Raw genomic sequence first — 18,602 nt, 5'->3', positions numbered from 1 at the left:
GCCCAAAAATAGACCGAAGTTAGAAGTTCGAACACACCGGCTATGACTATGCGCGACCACCACCCGCGTGTGGGCGGTGGTCCGCCGGTTCCCCGGGCGTCACCCTGTTCCCTTGAAGCCGGTGGTGATCGTGTCGGGTGATCTTAGGTGGGTGGATACTCTCTTTCTCTCTCTCTCTCGCTCCGAGCAAATAAGCATAAGGTTGGGGAAAAAGTAATCTATTATTTTACGATCGATATCGTTTGTGAAGGATCGATCTTACAGTTTAAAGATTATCGTTCGTTTTCAAAGTTCCGGCACTTCACACTGCAAAAAATGCTTTCATTGCTTGTTCCATTCGTTTGTAAGTTACAGGGTGTTAACAATGGAAGTGAACAAAGCGGAAAATTCGGTACATTTTACAATTTTTCTTTGAGCATGTCGAAAGTTTAAGCTAGGCCGCTGAAATTTTGCATGTTGTTTATGGTCCCGATACTCTAACTCTACGTAAAGTTTTGGTTTCGTTGACCCGTTTCAGTTATTTTTTATGGTAAAGGTGCACCTCGAACAGGCAGACCCGTCGTCGAAAATGTCGATAAAATCACAGAAATAATCAAAGTTGATCGGCATGTTAGTACAGGGTGGCAACGTGAAAGTGATACACTTAAATTATGTCATAAAAATCACAAAAAAATCTTTCTCTCTTCTTGCAGTTTTAATAACATGTTACAGTAGTAAACTTACAATGTATTTAGTTCAATTGAAATCTCACGCCTTTGTGTTTGATTACGGCCTGAAGTCGCTTTTCGAAAACATCACACGCCGCACGCACGACTTCGTTCGACATTTCGGCATCCCAAATTTTGACAAAACGATTTTTAAAGTGTCCAAACTCATATGCTTTACGTCGTCTAACTCTTCTAGCATGTATCCTCAAATACTGAATACGAGGGGGTTCAATTCTGGAGACGATGGGGGCCGTTCATAGGAACTGATAAAACATAGCAAATTTTGCTAACACCATTTCTGATCAACCAATGCTTTATGCGCAGGTGCTGAATACTGTTGAAAGCAAAAATGATTATCTCCTAAAAGTTCCTTGGTACAAGGAAGCAAATGGCTTCTGATAACGTTTTGCAAGTAGTATTCCTTGTTGATTTTCACGCCCCGATCGATGAATAACAGTGGTAGTTTCCTTTTTGCTGATATTACTCGCCAAACAATCACAGCTGATGGATTATGGTACCTCACGACCCATTTTTTATCGCTTCGTATATCACGAAGACTTCCGCCATAGGCACGATCATTTTGTTTGTTCAAAGTTGCCTTTGAAGTAAAAAATGTTCGTCCGAAAAAATTATCTCGTGAGCAGCGTGCGTCTTCAGGAGCATCCGAGATCTGGCAACCCTGTCGGCTATAGATCGGACCTATAGCTGTATAGAAGATCGGACCTATAGCTGTAAAAATTAAAACGATGAGCACTCGTATGAGTGTATCACTTTCACGTTGCCACCCTCTAATCAGAGCATCGACCAGGACCTAAAGATAAACCATCAGACAGTTTTAAGCCATTTGCGCAAAGCTGGATTCACGAAGAATCTCGATGTTTTGGTGCCACATCAATTAAAACCAATAAAATGATGGATCGAATTTCCATCTGCCAAGTTTTGGCCAAACGGAACGAAATCGACCCATTTCTTAAGTGGATGGGTACTGGGAAAGATAAATGGGATACATACGACAATCCTGTCTGAAAATGATCGTGGTCTAAGCGTGCTGAAGCACCTTACCCAGTGTTCAAACCAGGACTCACCGCTAGAAAGGTTCTAATGAGTATATGGTGGGACTTGAAAAGAATCGTTTATTATGAGTTGCTTCCGTGTAGCCAAACACTAAATTCAGTAAATCTCTTCTAGCAAGAACTGCACCGTTCGAAGCTAGCAGAAACGACCAAAATCGGCCAACAGAAAAAAAACTTGTATTTCATCAGGACAACGAAATATCACACACGTTTTTAGAGACTCGCCAGAAAGTCCGGGAGATTGGTTGGGAAGTTTTAATGCATCCGGACCGCATATGGTCCGGACCTTACACCAAGTAACTGACACCTTTTTCGTGCACTACAAAATTTCGTGAGTGATGAAAAAATGAGATCAAAAGATAATTGTGAAAATGGATTTCTCGAGTTTTTAGTCAATAACTACTAAGTCTTCTACAAAAGAGTCATTATGAAGGTATTTTAAAAGAGGCAACAAATCTTCCACAAAATGGTCCATATTTGACGTAAATCGGACAAATGAAAGTACTTATATTAAATAAAGCTTTGAAATTCACGCAAAAAACGCCCATGACTTTTTGGACAGCCTTATATGTTCACATTTACTATCCAGCGTGGAAAATTTGGACCAACGGCTCAACGGCGCGCGTGCATCATGCGCGTGCTCCAAATCCAACTATATATCGGGATCGCGCGGATTCTTCCTCGCTTCTTCGGTCCGTGCGCCAGGTTTCGCAACTTTACCCTCCTGGTCGCCCCCGGTGGCGCATGCGCGCTGCGGTCAACCGACATGGCGCCGACGTCACCGTCCCCCGCAGGTGCGCAGGCTCGTGCGCGCAGGATGCGCACCGAGCGAGGCGGCCCGAGCGCTACCCGGGCCGGGGCGGCCAGTCAGCAACGTCGCCTCGGATCGAGCAGTATTCTTTCCGAGTTCCCCAACGGCCGAGTCTCGCGGACAGAGCGCGCACACCGCCAACACCGATCAGTAGTGACCAGACCGTTTCTGTGTTCGGATCGTTCCAGATCGTTTCCCCGTCGTCGTAGCCGAGGTGAGTGTGGGGCCCGTAAGTGTGGGGCCGGCAGGCAGGCAGGCGGCAGACCCAGAACATCTAAAAACCGGAAACTTCACTTCAATCAAATGACTGCTGCTGCTGCTGTTGCTACTGGCTGGGAGGCTTCACCGTTCAACTGCTCCTGTCCGACTTCTAGATGCGCAGAGGCACAGTGCAAGAATTGAGGTTGGGTCGATACCGGGGCATCAGGCACTCTCAGGGGCACTGCTCAACCCGAGCCCAACTCTTCTATCATCCTGCGTTTTGTCACCCCAAAGTCCCGCAGTGTGGTGCCTGGCCTGGTTACATAATACGGCATGGATCTGAAGCTGAGCAGTCGCTCCTCTTATTCCTTGTCACTCTATACCTCTGTCCGCCCCGCCCGTATGATCTCCGGGCTGGCTGGAGAGCCTGACGGGTGACGTAATGCGGCCAGGACGATCGCGGTCTTTCTTGCCCTCTCGCGAACCACATGCGTGCGTGTGTGTGCGTGTGCGTGACCGACCCATGCGTCGGCGCATGGGTCGGCGGAAAATCTCTCGTTTTTTCCTGTTTTTAGTGCCCTGTGTCCGTCCGACTGCCGACGGACTCGACTCGACTCGGAAAATGTATTAATAGCCGTCGGCGGCACCTTAAGGCGGCCGGCTGCCTTATTAGGGTTGTGAGGGGGCTTCCGCATGCGCACTCGGGTCGCTGTCGGGTCGTGCGTGCGTGTCGGGTTACCAACCTTACCAACACCAACCAGGACGTGTTTTTCGAGTGGCAACGGTGGTTGCACAGGTTGCACACGCACGCACGCGGCGTGCTAAAAATAGAAATTTCACCAGAATGCGGCGCGCGGAGGTCTGAAATAGCGGCGCTGAAGATCGGCGCTCACTGGCGCGATTTTGTTGACCCAAAAAAAAAGGACTGACTCACCGGTCGGTGCCCAATCCGAGTTAGCAAAGTGCTCCGAGCCCCCGTTCCCCCCGAACCAGTAGCAACAGCAGCACCAGACGACCAGACCGCCAACGATCGCCATCACTGGCACTGGTTCTCTAATATCTCGCCTCTTTCCCACCCGCGATCCCGATCTCATTTCTGGGCTCATCGACCGCCGGGCGGCCAATCGTACAGGTACCAACCACCAACCACCACATAGCCATGGCTGATGATGAGGCAAAGAAGGCGAAGCAGGCCGAGATCGAGCGCAAGCGCGCCGAGGTGCGCAAGCGCATGGAGGAAGCCTCGAAGGCCAAGAAGGCCAAGAAGGGCTTCATGACTCCAGAGCGCAAGAAGAAGCTCCGGGTAAGTGACCTGGGGGGGTTGGGAGTGCGCCTGCCTCACGGCTGATGATCCCCCCCTCGCTCCCCCTTTAGTTACTGCTGCGTAAGAAAGCCGCTGAGGAACTCAAGAAGGAACAGGAACGCAAGGCGGCCGAACGTCGGCGCATCATCGAGGAGCGCTGCGGCAAGGCAAAGAACCTGGAGGACGCCAACGAAGGTAACACAAACTTGCGCTTCCGTGTGTCTGTGTGTCCGCGTGCCTTTCTTTGTCGTCCCTTCACCGGCCCTTCTTTCTATCACCCTATCGACCTATTTCCGGACCCGGCAGCGGTCCCGGTCGGTCGGTCGATCGGTGTTCGTCCCACATATTCGAGCCGAGGATGTCCGAATCATCTATTCTATTTCTCTCTCTCTCTCTCTCTCTATCTCTCGTCATCTTCGTAAACCGATTGTCAACCGGGTTTGGTAAATCATATTCTCGAGCTGGTTCGCCCTGTATTTCCTCACATCCTGATCTTGTCCGTTCCCGTTTCAATCGGTTCATACGCATTTTCTTCCCGTATTTTGTTTCTCTTTCTCTATTTTCTATCCCTCACTCTCTGTATCCTTTCCCCGTCATATTCACTTCCTTCCCGTATAATTTCGATAGTCCAGCATCATGCTCACTCTCCGTCGTGGCACGTGGTCGTACCGGTCTGCGGCAGCAAGGTCTGCGCGTAACTCGTCACTCACACCTGCCATAGCCTGCCACCGATAGCCATCCCTAACCCCTCAGATCTAGCCGCGGGTTCCGCACGCTCTAGCAGACGTTCCGTTCACCGTTGCACCGATCATTTCCCGTTCCGTCTTTGATTTCGGGCTCAACCCTTTCATGGCGTAGGGTTTCTGGTCTGAAGTGCGCTTCCCGAGAGAGCCTTCCTATTCAATTCAGCGTGCTGTGTTCACTGACTGTCCGACGCGGGATGACCTTGGCCTTTCACTGGGACTTTCGTTTCCCGTTTTCTACTTCTCAGCTTACTTGTTTTCGCGCATTGCGATTGATTTGGACTGCGGACTGTTCGGACTATTTCTTCGGAAAAGTATTTGGTTAGCTTTTAGTGTACCCTTGCAGGTTTTATTCGGCAGTTTTCGTCCAGCCAGTCTTGGAATTCTAATCCCCATCTACTTGGAGAAAAAAAAAACAATAATGGAAAACCGAATTGGATAATGGAGATGATTTAATTTTTATTTCTACCAAACTATTTCATATACACTTTACATATTATATATTGCATTAACTATGTCCCGATGCCTCTCGTTAGCTACGTACACTACAAACAAACCAAACTATATTTTCTTCCTCCCCCCACCAAATATCTGCCCCGTATGTTGCCCACACGAACACCCGGCCATTTTGTGCAACCACCGACACCCGTTCCCCGTATCTGCGCACGCAGAACAAGCGAGAAAAGTCGTCCGCGACTACCATCAGCGCATTAATAACCTGGAGGTGGAAAAGTACGATCTTGAGTATGTTGTGAAAAGGAAGGACATGGAGGTACATACACGCTACACTATCAACGCTACCTATTCAGGTGCCACGTACACTTTAGGTTCAACCGAGCGGTTCCACCTTCGTGAGGCGCCCTTTTGCTGCCCCTTTGCTTCTCTCTGTTTCTCGCGCTCTCTCTCTCTCTCTCTCTCTTTCTCTCTCTCTCAATCTTCTATGCTCTGCGAACTCTCCTTCTGTTACCAGTTTTTCACGTTTTCCGTTACTTTTCGTTGTTTTGCGTGCTCTCGGTATTGTGGACCTGTTTTGCTGTTGATGATCATTTCAATTTTGCCTATTTCTCTGCCTCGTTTCGTTCGTCTACTATTCTTTTTCGTTCGGCTTCATTTCATCTTTGCCTGCGTCTCCTTTATAAACCTCGATCTTAGCAGTAGCAAAACCCTCTAGTTTTTTTTTCTTTTTTGCTTTTTATGGATTATAATTTGTTTTACTTTCTGTTTTACGGAACCGTCACGTTCCGTCCAGGTACTCTGTTTTGCTTATCCTTAATCGATGGATTATTACTCTTGCTGATGCTTGGGGAATCGTACATTGGTTCTACACCCTGATTAAGGTGTGTCCAATTCGAACTCCAAGATCGTTCTTTTTTTCTCTCTCTCTCTCTCGTTCTTTTTATTTCTCTCTTTTCCTCTACCGCACATGCCTTGTTCCTTTCTTTGCCTGGACATCTACTGTCCGCTTCAGTTCAGTGAACTGTGAACAGAACAAAAGAACAACCCTGAACCATCGTTGTCGTGCACTTCATTGTGTTAACTACTCTTTCCCCCTATCTCTCTCTCTCTCTATCTCTCTTTCTCTTGTGTACTCTCTCTTTCTTTTGCCATTCTTTCTTTATCCGGTATCGTGTTTATCGTGTGTTTTGCTGCGATTATATACATACATATACACACACACACACACACTCACCCATACATGTTTCCCGTTTGTTGTTCTGTGACTAGCAGCTATCGAATGTTACGTTATCGGTTGCGTATTCTCTCTCGCTCTTTCTCTCTCTCGGTGGCCATTTGTTGTAATGTGGTAATTGTTCTGTGACTAAACTGCCCGTTTTTGATGTGATCCCAACACGCCCAACCCCCGCCCACAGAGTCCTTAAGTCCCTGCCAGTGCGACCATCTTCGGGGGCGGGTAGGGGGTTTGGGTTTTGCGAGCCTGGCGCCGTTGAGGACTTGGGGGCCGTTATCGACGGCTGGACTGCCGGCTGGACAGGGCCGAGCCATTCAGTCATATGTCACTACTGATCCTGTGTTGTGTGTTACCTCTGCTTGTTGTTTCCTTTGTAGCCAGTCTGAAGCACATATGCAAAGAGTACCACAAACGAATTTGTACCCTGGAGGGCGAGAAAATTGATTATGAGTATGAGGTGGCTAGGAAGGACTTGGAGGCAAGCAACACACCATCTCGATTGCGTTTTTACTTTCTACTACTAGTACTACTGCCACTACTACTGCCTTTTCTTCTTCGTATTCTCGCCTCGCCTGGTGCCTTTTTTTTCTCCATCGTGCTATCGTGTTTCGTTTGGCTCGGTTCGTACACCTGCCTTGGGGGGCGGGGGCAAACGCGCTGCGCATCTGCAACTACCTGCATAGCCCGTGTTCGCGCTGTGTGCCCTGCGCCCGTATAGCAAGGCCTGGTGTCCCGGCCAGATCCTTAAGACCTTCGTTCGCCTCGACTAGTGCGCTCTACTCTGCTCTCTGCGCGCTCACCAAAGCCTGTCCAAGCCTGACCTGTGACTGACATGACCGAAACACCTCGTAGCAAAAGGATAGGATATGCTGCGCCCGCCAGCCAGCTGCCATTTGCGCGCGATTCCAAGCCCCAATGCCAAGCGCCGCCGTCACCGCCGCCATTGCAGCGCAGTAGCAGTCGCCGTTGCCGCCGTGTTTTTGCGCCTTTGACACCTACCGCTGCCTCGAGGCTGCCCGACAATTAACGATGCTGCCAGTGACGCATCTCGCACCGTCCCTCTACGTCCCTTCACTCCACGGACACCGACCTTCCTGTACGAAAAACCATTCAGTTACTGACGTGTAGGGTTTGACAGGTCTGCCATTCAGCGTTCCATTTCCTCTTTTGTGCGGTTCTTGAAGTGCGGCATCAACTGGAGCTAACAAAACACATGCACACACACACACACACACACACACACACACAGACACATACGCACCCAAGGAACGGTCGGTTTCGACGGTCGCATCCGTTCGTCCGTTCGATCATCCACCACATCCTCGCGGCAACGATTGCCTGGCGACATTCGATTACTGCTTCGACGGCAATGAAAACACTAAAGGAACTGAAGAACAATAATGCTTAGCCTTCTTGCCCAACTCTCTCTCTCTCTCTCTACCTCTACCTCTCTCTTTCTCTCTCTTTCTCTACCAGCTGAGCTACAGACAATATGTAAGGAATATTGGAAAAGGGTATTTGGTTTGGAAGGTGACAAATTTGATTTAGAAAGAATGGAAAAATTGAAACAGTTTGAGGTAAAGCATTTGCGCTGTCGCTTTCTTATCACTATGGTTGAATGTTTCTTTTTTTGCTATACATATCTACTTATATATACATACTATTATGTACTTTTTCTTCATTAGAACTATAACGTGTTCATTTTCATTAATTTTGCAAAACCTTGCAATTTTTGTTTAATATCCTTTTCTCTGCGAGTGGCCAACTCTTTTGTGTGCCAAAAAAAAGAACAAAACACCAATCAATACGTAGCATCCACTGGCCTGTTCTTTTAATTTCGTTTCGTTTCCCACACAAATCAATGCCTGGCCTTTCTCTCTCTCTCTTTCTCTCCCACACTCTTTCTCTCACATCACTCCACTGCATCACTCACACACACATACACACACACACACACGAAAACGGTCAGGATTTATACATGAACATGTTAATTACAAAAGAAACAACACATATTGGCAGCTACTTACCGTTGTGTTGTGCAATATTAGACACGTTTCGCGTTTTGCTAATGCTATACTCCACTCCACGTTAGCGAAACTCAACTCAAAACAGTTCACAAATGTGAATGTTTTGACCAACCAACCCCAAAGACCCGAAAAGACAACAAAAAACAACAACAAAACCCCTCCGACTGCGATTTCACTGATCTGGTCTGGTCTGATACATCACAACAGGCATGGAATCTTAGCCTTACACCGAATACCCTTCTTCCCTCCACACACACACACAGACACACACACGCGCAGAATACATACCCAACAGCCCAATGGAAAAAGCTCTTTATTTGCCAATGAAAAAAAAAAACAAAAAATACAAAAAATGCCGTCGGAAAGTTTAGAAAATATAGTTTAGTATGAACTTTTTTTTTCGAATTTCCCACGACACACGATGCGTTGCGTAACAGTAAGAACATGCAGCAGCAGGATGCAGTTTTTACACCTTCGAATGTAGTAGGAACACCGATAGGTTTCGTTTTGGGGTTTTGAGCAATGAAACAAATGCGGAAACATTTGTTTGCTGCAATGTGTTTGTTTTTTGTACAGCGCTTTCTTGAGATTGCAATTGGTTTGTCGTCGTCTTCGTTCGGTGGTGGTCATCGAGGTGTCGTCATCTGCTTCTCTCTGGTTCTTCGTAATATTTCTCTACCTCCTTCCTCTCTTTCTTTTTCCATTTTTCCTCCAACTTTTCACCCATTCTTTATCCGTGTGATTCACATTTGATTTAGAGTACGTCTTGTTATCAGGTACAACTTTTTGTGTCTTCTCTGTCTGTCAAGCTCAGCCACGGCTTACTTGTTTTGTTTGATTTATGTTGTTATTCGTGTTATTTTTGGTTTTAGTTTTACTTTCCAATGTACTTTTTCTTCTTCACTTTCTATCGTTTCTTCTCCGGCCAGTGAACTACGGATGGGATGCGTTTATCTCACACTTTTCGATGGCCGCCTCTCTCCACCTCTCACTCGTGCACACCTTTTCGCTCCATCTCCATTCGCTACTTCTTCTTCTTCTTCTTGTACTTCTGCTCTCGATTGGACCTGTCAATGTACTGACGCTGACGCTGCGGTGGTAGTACCATCGTAGATCCGAACAGTTGGCCAGTATGGCCGTTTGCCAAATCACGTCAGCCCATCGCGTACCGTTTAAGACCCCATTCTGTTGGTACCCTACCGTCATAAGAGCCCACTCGTTCCCCCAGTCGCCTCATTTGTAGTTCGTTACCCTCATGTAGCGCAGCGCTCATTGTATTTTTTATTGTTTCCTTCCATTTCTCTCTAATTGTCGTTTATTCGAACTGTTGTGCTTTCACGTGACTCACAGTGTACAATACTCGCTTTTCCCATTTGCAGACCAGTTGAAAGACATTGTTAAAGAATATTACAACCGTATGTACACGTGTGAAGGCCAGAAATGGGATTTGGAATATGAGGTCCGGAAAAGAGATTGGGAGGTACTGCCATTTGAATGAATTTTGAAAAAAAAATACCGTGTTCAGAACAAGCCATCAAACACCATTAAAACCAAACCAAAATCAGTGCCCGTATCCACTTCGTGTCACTTCACACTCCCCGTATTTTTGTTTTACTTCCATGGTTTTTTTTTCTGTTTTGTACTTACGTTTACTTTAAGTTTTACATTGACTTTTTCTTCACTTTTGCTATCGTTTTTTATTTCTTTTGTTTTGTTTATCTTTATCCTCCTCCGACCCATGTCCATCACAAAACTTAAGCTCCCAACTAAGGATTTGATCATCAATCAATTGCGCACATCGTAACGGGATGTTTTGATTATGTTGTTATCTGTAATTTTCGGTTTGGAACTTGACGCGTTACGTTACGTTTACCTTAGCATTGTTACAGTACTCATTTACTCTTGTTTACTCTGGTTTTATTTATGAGTTTTAACTTGATATCTGTTTGATCGTACTTAAACCTAGCACCGGTGAGCTCCCAAGTTCATTTCACCTAATTAAAACGGAAAACTCTCTATTTTTTTGGGTTTCTACGTTCATCCCATCACACCTGGAATGTACCATTCGAGCTCCTCCCGCACCACCACCCACCCCCCCACCCTGATATCATCATCATAATACGTTCCTACGTTCCACGCGCCCAACTTCCCGTCGTCCATTCTATTCTGTTTCACCTGGTTCATTAGGCAGAGTTTGCAGAGTTTTGATTTATTCATTACCGATTCGCAGGCACCCAAACAGTAGTCGTTGGTTTTACTACATTCATTTAGTTCGTTTAGTTGTTTTTCTTTGTTTCTTAATCATTTTTGACAATTCGTTGTTGTTCGTCCATTCGCTTAGAGATGGCTTGTTTGCATATATATTCGTTTGGGTTTTCATCTAGCATTTGTTTTCTTCCACAAGCTGGAAAGGGCGCCATGGCTTGGCCCAACACACACTCGATTTGAGCTTGGCACGTGGTGGAAGTGCTAGCCAGAGCACACCGGAGAATACCATCATTCTCATCTATGCCGAGAGAGTCCTTGCGTACCGTGGGTGGGGGGAGGGCGGTTAAGTACCGCTTGCGAAGCTGGTACCGAAGCTGGACTATTTTTCATGCGAAAGCACAACCCCGTTTTTGGTTTTTTGTACTTTGATGTTCGTTCCATTTTCTGTACCATACCAAACATTGTCGTTCTAATCGATGTCAAATGATTACGTAGTAATGCATACACACGGACACATACACACTAATGTAACCGAATTTTAGTTCACTCAGGATTTGCGGATTCCTGTCCGGATTGTTGTTTCTATTTTGTTTTATTTTTCTTTTCATGAACGCTCATTATCATTCAATTCCCCCGTACGATGTTTGTGCTTTTTTTTACTTTTGGTGTAATGTTTGCTCACTCCTTCCTATAACGGTTTGCTTCACCTGGTTTGTTTTTCTTCTTCGAAACTTCGCAATTGTGCTTAACACATATCATTCGTTTTTGTACTATTCTGGTGCCTCTGGTGCTACAATCAGAACGTGATTTTAGTTTTATTATCACACACGCGGCCCAGGTCCGTGCCGTGGTCTGAATCGTGCACTGGTAGTACTTTGCACACCACCAGCGGCCCGCCACTTACCTCATTCACCGCGTAGGATGTAGAACCCTTGTAACATATGTGGTAGATGTGTAGCATGCTGGCTTTTCGTTACTCTCCTTGCTTGCTCTGAACATAGTCCGTTTTCTAAACAGGTTTACATAGTTTTACGTGTTTCTTTTTATCCTCTATATCTCTTTTTCTCTTTCCCGTCCCCTTCATTTACTTGTTTGGCTTAACTCGTATTATTTCACTCCATCTCTCTCTCTCTCTATCTCTATCTCTATTCTATTATTATCTACTCTTTCTTATCGTGTTTTTTTTTTGTTTTGATTAGTAATCTTGAACATTTGAGAAAGGGAGGGAGCTTCACACTATCCCTATCCCCAAGACATCCCCAGATCCCGATGCTCGTGGTCTGCCGTGCGTGCATACAGGTGTGCGTGTGGTGGTTATTGGTAAAGACTGTGGGGCCTGCACTGAGGCCTGCTTGTATTTACGGCCACTATGCCTCTCACAGCGCGGTGAGCTTGAAGATTTGAGACGAAAACCCAGAACTCCCCACAATCAACATACTCGAATACTTGACCTACGAACTGACGAGCATACGAATACAAATCCCGTTAGCTACACATACATACACATCGATCGGGTGAATCGGACGTCAGACACAGTCTCTTGGCCACCTAAGAAGGCCACCATTTCCGGGACGAGCAGTTGAGATGCCAAAAGTTTCAACCAAGTTTCTCCTAGCCGAAGCTCGTGGCGCGTAGACACCTAGGTTTAGGCTTTCGATGCTGAAAGCAAGAGTTCAAAAGTACGACAGTATGGCACAGATAGCAACCGTAGCAACCCCGGAACGTGTTGAGTGTTAGTGCGGATGGGGCGGGGGGCTTTAGCCAGCAAGCTAACACCGCAGTGAGGTCCGCAGTGTTGCCCGCATCTCTGTTTGACTTAGTTGTTTGTCTGTTTTGTTTTATTTTTCTTTTGTTTTATGGCTGATCTATGTTTAACACTTCCCGTTCCACTACTCCCCGTTCTAACAACGACCATCCACTTCTCTCTCTTTCTCTCTCTCTCTCTGTCTCTCGCCCTCTATCTGTTGTTTTTTCTCTCTTACTGTTACACCACTTGTCAAGTCCGATTGCTCCGATCCGATCCGAGACGGTGTTGTCGCTGCGTCTTCAGCAGACCCTGCTTGCTCTGCTGGGATAAGCAGCTAGCTGCTCTTCCACCCCACCCCTTCAACTTCCTCTTTCGCGCGTCGTAGTCAAGGATATCCCTATTCCCCCATTTTAGATTCCCCGGTTTTAGAGAACCGTAGCGCGCGGCTTCGATGTTAGGCTCGAAGCGACACTAAATGAACCCCTTCTTGCACTTGTGTTGAGTGTACAACTTTTACCACTTGTTGGCTGTATGTCGTTTGTGCGGCTCGTTCTAATAGCGGAGCGCTTGTTTGTTGAGCTCATTTGTTTTAGCTAGGCTGTTTTCTTATCGTTGTCGGTGTTTCGTTGATTTCAGTTTCATGTTGGTCACAAACTGTCATTGTGACCACCAACAACTTTGGCCACCACTCTAAGAAGATAGATTACGTTTTGTTACTGTTTGTGTTGCTAGTTGCTAGTTTTCTTTTTTTATTTGTTACTTCCTTTGCTCATCGTCTTTGTTGTGTCTCGATTTTAACTAACACCACCTTTCCCGGTCCCCCTATTGAGCATTTTGTTTTGTTTCGTTTTGTTTTTTATCTTTTATCCCCTGATGCAGCGTGTTGTCTTGTTTAGTATTGCGGCGTACGATGCCAGAAAACATGAACATTTTTAGTATTATTTTGTTATGGTTTCGTTTGTTATAATTTTGCTTTTGTTGTTCACATTTGTTCTCTTGTTTTTTTAGCCGTTCTGTTCTATTCTTGTTCTTTTCTTTAGTTTTTTGCCAGTTACATTTCTCTTCTTCTTTTGTCTCAGTTAAAAACGTTACTGTTTCGTACTTATTTGACACTCGGTTTGAAACAACTTGCGACAATCAAAACACTGCTTAGGCAGGCTAAAAACAATAACAAAAAGAAAAAAAGAAAAACCAAAACAAAAAGCCAACATCTTTGGATCTGCGCCTCAGTACTATTCTGGTGCCCTGGGAAAATACGACGGGGTGCTCCATTATCTCTCCATTTAGTATCTGTTTTCTACTATCTCGACCCTTTCTCTCACATTGTGAGCTTCTCTCTCTCTCTCTCTTTTTCTCTCTCTTTTTCTCTCTCTCTCTCTATTTCTCTCTCTCTCTCTGTCTCTTATTTTCTTTGAATTTGTTTTGTTTTGTTTTTCTTCTCCCTTTCTCTCTTCAGTCGTCTTTTTGTGTATTTTTGTGCCTTTCGTCAACTCGTTTCCCCCCTGTACCAATTGTTTGCGTTAATCCTCTATGTGTTTCCCGCTGTTCTACTTCTACTCTTCTCTCCAGAGGTACCCCTGTTGTTCTTATTCGTTCTACTATCAACTGTTGTAGTAACAAATGGTTCGCATGACGGTTGACCGTAGATGTGATGTGAGGCTGACAGGCTAGGCTATGATCTCGCTATGATGCCATACTGTGCAGTACGTTCGCCCATACGTGATGAACAAAGAGAGACTCTGAGCGGGAACAACCTGGAGATCGTATAGAATACGCAGCCGGCTACCCTTCAGCCAGGGGCCCCAGCCGCACCGTACCTTTACTATCTAATGGTTATTAGGTCCGATTGTGCTGTGTCCGATCAATCGCTCGCCTTGCGACAATAGTCCGTGCGTGATCGTGATCCCCAGGTTTGTCAGGAACGGAACTCGTAAACGTAAACGAAATGAAACGCGGACACACATCCCCTCAGCGTAGTATGGGGCACAGGAAAGCCGCGTGCAGGAGCACAGCGATAGAATACACAGAAGATTTTTTTGTATTTTTATGTTTTTTTTACCACATTGGCTAACACAATTGTCTCATGAAAAAAAAAGATATGGCTTTCACCGGATAAGGCCTACTGATTGGCCCTCATTTGGACGCCACACGGAAGGACCCCAATAAATTTGCCAAAAAAAACCACACACGAACGCATACACACCCACACACACACACACATCCTTCCACACACACTTTTACGGCCTCCTCACCGACGGAGACATTCCACCGCGCCTCCAACCAACCAACCAACCAACTGTACCTGTTTTCGTTCCTCTGCTTCGCGTAGCTCCAACTGCCCAGATGATGTCTTTGTGCAGCCAATCGCTAGTGCCTCCTCCTCGTCCTGTAGATCCTTTACCGGTAGACCTAATCGCTCTGTTTTGCGCCCTCCCATTCCCACCCATGTAGAGCTTGTCAGAAAGTACACTTTCGGTCAGCTCGGTTAGTGCCGTAAGGCGTGTGCAGTGGCGCCACCTAGCGGAGTTTCTTACACTAACCAGCAGTAGCCTACCGCTTCCGTCTGCCCACCTGCCGCCGCCTAGAGCCACTAGCGGCGGCGGCTAGATCTCACCGCCTCTGGACCGGACCAGCCTGGCTGGGTTTATTCGTGTGTGTGCGTGTATATGTATATGTATGTGTGTGTCTGTGTGGCTGTGTGTGTATGTGAACCGTATCTACTGACTGACCCCATGGTGCATGAACCCACCTCGCGTGCGTGTGTGTGTGTGTGACCGTAGTGCCCGAGCGAGCTTCTGGAACTTCACCTGCACACCACCTCTAGCAGCCCATTTTCATACGCCAACGCGTTTCATGCACACACAGGGCTGTGTGTCAAACACACGCCTGGTTCGCGCCTATAGTGTATACTGCCTTTGCTGAATAAAGAACACAAAAAATAAAGCAACCATTTCGCGACGCGAAAGCGAGCTACGAGATCCCCCGCAACTATTCTAACAGCAATCTGTCTTTCGTTTCCGCCATCACCGTGAACGCCCACCACCAACGTGGACCTGATTAGATTTCCGACCTGAATGCCCAGGTTAACGACCTGCGCGGTAAATTGTAAGTAGCACCACCCAGCTCAGAACCTGGAATGCAAAGCTCATCGCTGTATTCTCTGTCGTTTCTCACAGCGTCAAGCCAACGCTCAAGAAGGTCTCGAAGTACGAGAACAAGTTCGCCAAGCTCCAGAAGAAGGCCGCCGAGTTCAACTTCCGCAACCAGCTCAAGGTTGTCAAGAAGAAGGAATTCACCTTGGAGGAGGAGGACAAGGAGGTAAGTGCAGTGCTCGAGGGCGCCGGCCGTGTCCCGGGCCGTGTGGCTCCCGAGGTAAAGGGGGAACATTTTTGTTTTTTTTTGTTGTGTTTTTGTTTTTCTTTTTGAAAGCTATTGATTTTTGACACACTACGATCCTCGCTACGCCCAGAGTGCGTAGCGAGGGACCCTTTCGCCGTTTCTGATCGACTCTCCGTATACGTACCGTATGCGTACCTTCCAGCGTCCGGTTTTGCCCACCTCAACCCTTTTTTGTTTGAGGATACCATATCAGATACAGGGTCCAAGTGGTCGGCAGATCATCCCTCGCGTTGCGGAACGATCGTTCCGGTTGGACCTTTGTCCTGGTCCTCAGATTTTGGCCATCTCGCTTCCAGCTGCACATGGCCACCGGGCCGGTGTAGAGCCAAAAGGATATACTTTTTGGAGCCGGCCCCGGCACTATCCGGACACTATTCTCTACTGGCGCTACGCGCAGCTTTAAAGTCGTAGCATTTTTGTTGTTACGCAATTTTGACGTTTTGACGTAACTTTCGTCACACACACGTGTTTTTGCATTTTGCTGTGACGATCGCCAAGTTGTGCTGCTGAAATTGAAATTGGATCACTGATGGGTTGACCGTTACCATCCCGCTCGGTTCGTTTTTCAACAGGCAAAGAAGTCGGAGAAGGCTGATTGGCAGAAAAAGTAGAGTAGCGGACGGCGGCGCGTGCACCGAGATAGCACCACCTAGCAAATAGTCCATGCCATACCGCGACACACACCGCTGATGGCAACAAACTCCCACAAACCACACCACACAGATACACACGCCACACGTACCCCAAAACCCAACGTCACCCAAGTCACTCAAGTCACTCCTCCCCTACACCAAACACACACACACACACACACGCACACAGACACGTCTATCGACACAAGCACACACAAGCCTAATGCAGGAAGTCCCACAAGGGAGCCGATCCAGATCCTGTTCCAGATTGTTGTCCAGGTGGTGGACATGCCCCCGTGGTGACCGCTGATAAAAACAATAAATCCGACACACATGGAACACACACACAAATAAATAAATCAATCTAAGGCCGATCGAGCATATATGCTAGCTACTTTCTCTGTGTCATGCAAAAGAACGGGTCTCCGGGTCTTCGGGTCTTCAGTTGCTAGACCCAGGCTCTTTCCCTCCTCGCGCATTAGTACAGCGGGGCGAGCTATCCAGTCTTCGTCGTTCCATTCTTGTGTTGTTCGTGGCTGCTGCTGCTGACTCCGCCGGGGCCAGCGTTACCGGCTGAGATGCTGCGTATTTGAAGGTTCCAACATCCTCATTGTCCCCACAAAAAAAAACCCAAGAGCTATAGAGAGGGTACGAGTACCTTCCTATCGACCTACCTACACAAACAAACACCTACATATACAACCACACCAGTAGACGAGATACGAGGTATCAGCTCCTCGCTCAGGTAAATGGTACAAAACTGATCCTTAATTAGTTGACGTGTGGTTACATGGAATCGCTTTCAGCACCGCATTCGCATTTGATAGTTATAGACCCCCTTTGACCGTTCTTCCCTCACCGACACCCGAGTCCCGCTAGGCTGCCCGGCCTACCCTTTATAGTAGTCCTAGTCCCTAGTCCCGGGGACTTCATCCCCAACAGAACCCAAGAAGCCCTCGTGGGGTTCCGTGGGTTCCGGCGGCAAAGTTCCCGTTTTTCGAGCTGTGTGTGTGGTTGGTTTTTTTTCTTAACTTTCTTGACTTTGTTTTCAGTTCGATTGTGACACTTTCGGTTTTCGATATTCCCCGAATGATCCCGCCTCATCCGTTCCACCCGGTTCTAATATCGTTTTCGTTTCTCTCTCTCTTTCTCTCTCTCTGTCTTTCTTTCTCCCACTCTCCCTCTCGGATCTTTCGCCCGGACGAGCAGAAGAAGCCGGACTGGTCCAAGAAGGGCGACGCCAAGGTAAAAGAGGAAACGACCGAAGCGGTTGAGGCCGAGGCATGAACGCCAGCTCGCCGCAGCTGACGAACCCTACGCCCGTCCCGAAGTCCACCTAAACCTCGACACACCTCCGACCCGTACCTTCTCACCCCTTCCCATGTGCCCACATGTGTCTTCTCACCAGCAGAAGCAGTGTCTTTGGAGCAAGAAAACAGATCAAAAACAACAACACTTTCGGTGTTCTGTGTGCATCCTTCGTTTTGTACCCGTAACCGTCTCCGTAACATGATTTTCATAATAAAGATATATGTGAACCAATGAACCACCTCCACACAAAACCAATGCCTCCAGCCGCCAGTCGCCGCGCTGAGCGAAAGGGACGTACCGAATTCACAGAATAGTCACCGACCAGTGTTGCCAGTCCCAAGTGTGCCTCGGTGAACGATCGTGGAGGTCTGCAGTCGGCAGAGGCACCGATCTACTGGTGCTGCTCTCTCTCCGTTCTCGGCCATTCACTGTGGTAACTCTGCCAACACACCTAGACACCTGAATCTTTCCCGACAACAAGGCGTTTTCCCCGTGTTGCTCTGTTTACCAGTTTTTGCTGTTTAATAAAGAGTTCCAATGAGTAACTAAAAACAAAGCCCCGGAGAAACCTCGAAACCGCTCTAACGGATGTTGTCCAAAACCAAAACCCCATTCTGTACTAGCCTGAGGAGCCTGCGGAAGCGGCGGAAACTGCGGAAACATAGAGTGTGGCGCACCCACCAACCCCACACGGGCCCACGGATGGCGCACGACGATGACGAAGACGACGACGACGACGACGACGGCGAA

At 47.3% G+C, this 18,602-nt stretch overlaps 1 protein-coding gene across 8 annotated transcripts; it reads left to right on the top strand.

The window, feature by feature from the left end:
- The first annotated feature begins 2,652 nt into the window (after positions 1-2,652).
- Positions 2,653-18,087, top strand: LOC128270718 (troponin I). Of its 8 annotated transcripts, none has more exons than XR_008269204.1 (8): positions 2,653-2,805; positions 3,925-4,095; positions 4,167-4,290; positions 9,935-10,035; positions 15,572-15,615; positions 15,687-15,828; positions 16,482-17,286; positions 17,751-18,087. XR_008269204.1 is itself a non-coding variant. In XM_053008136.1 (7 exons), exons 2-7 carry the CDS (start codon positions 3,952-3,954, stop codon positions 17,826-17,828), a joined length of 633 nt encoding a protein of 210 aa, XP_052864096.1. In that variant the 5' UTR covers positions 2,653-2,805; positions 3,925-3,951; the 3' UTR covers positions 17,829-18,087. The 8 variants fall into 8 exon arrangements, 4 of the variants coding, with proteins under 4 accessions (XP_052864096.1, XP_052864103.1, XP_052864117.1 ...); XR_008269205.1 differs by lacking the exon at positions 9,935-10,035 and adding an exon at positions 8,005-8,105; XR_008269207.1 differs by lacking the exon at positions 9,935-10,035 and adding an exon at positions 6,906-7,006.
- Positions 18,088-18,602: the final 515 nt, after the last annotated feature.

Source organism: Anopheles cruzii, chromosome X, assembly GCF_943734635.1.
Source record: "Anopheles cruzii chromosome X, idAnoCruzAS_RS32_06, whole genome shotgun sequence".
In the NCBI taxonomy this organism is placed as follows: Eukaryota; Metazoa; Arthropoda; class Insecta; order Diptera; family Culicidae; genus Anopheles; species Anopheles cruzii.
Note: the sequence above shows the minus strand (reverse complement) of the source record. Positions and strands in the feature narration are given on the sequence as shown.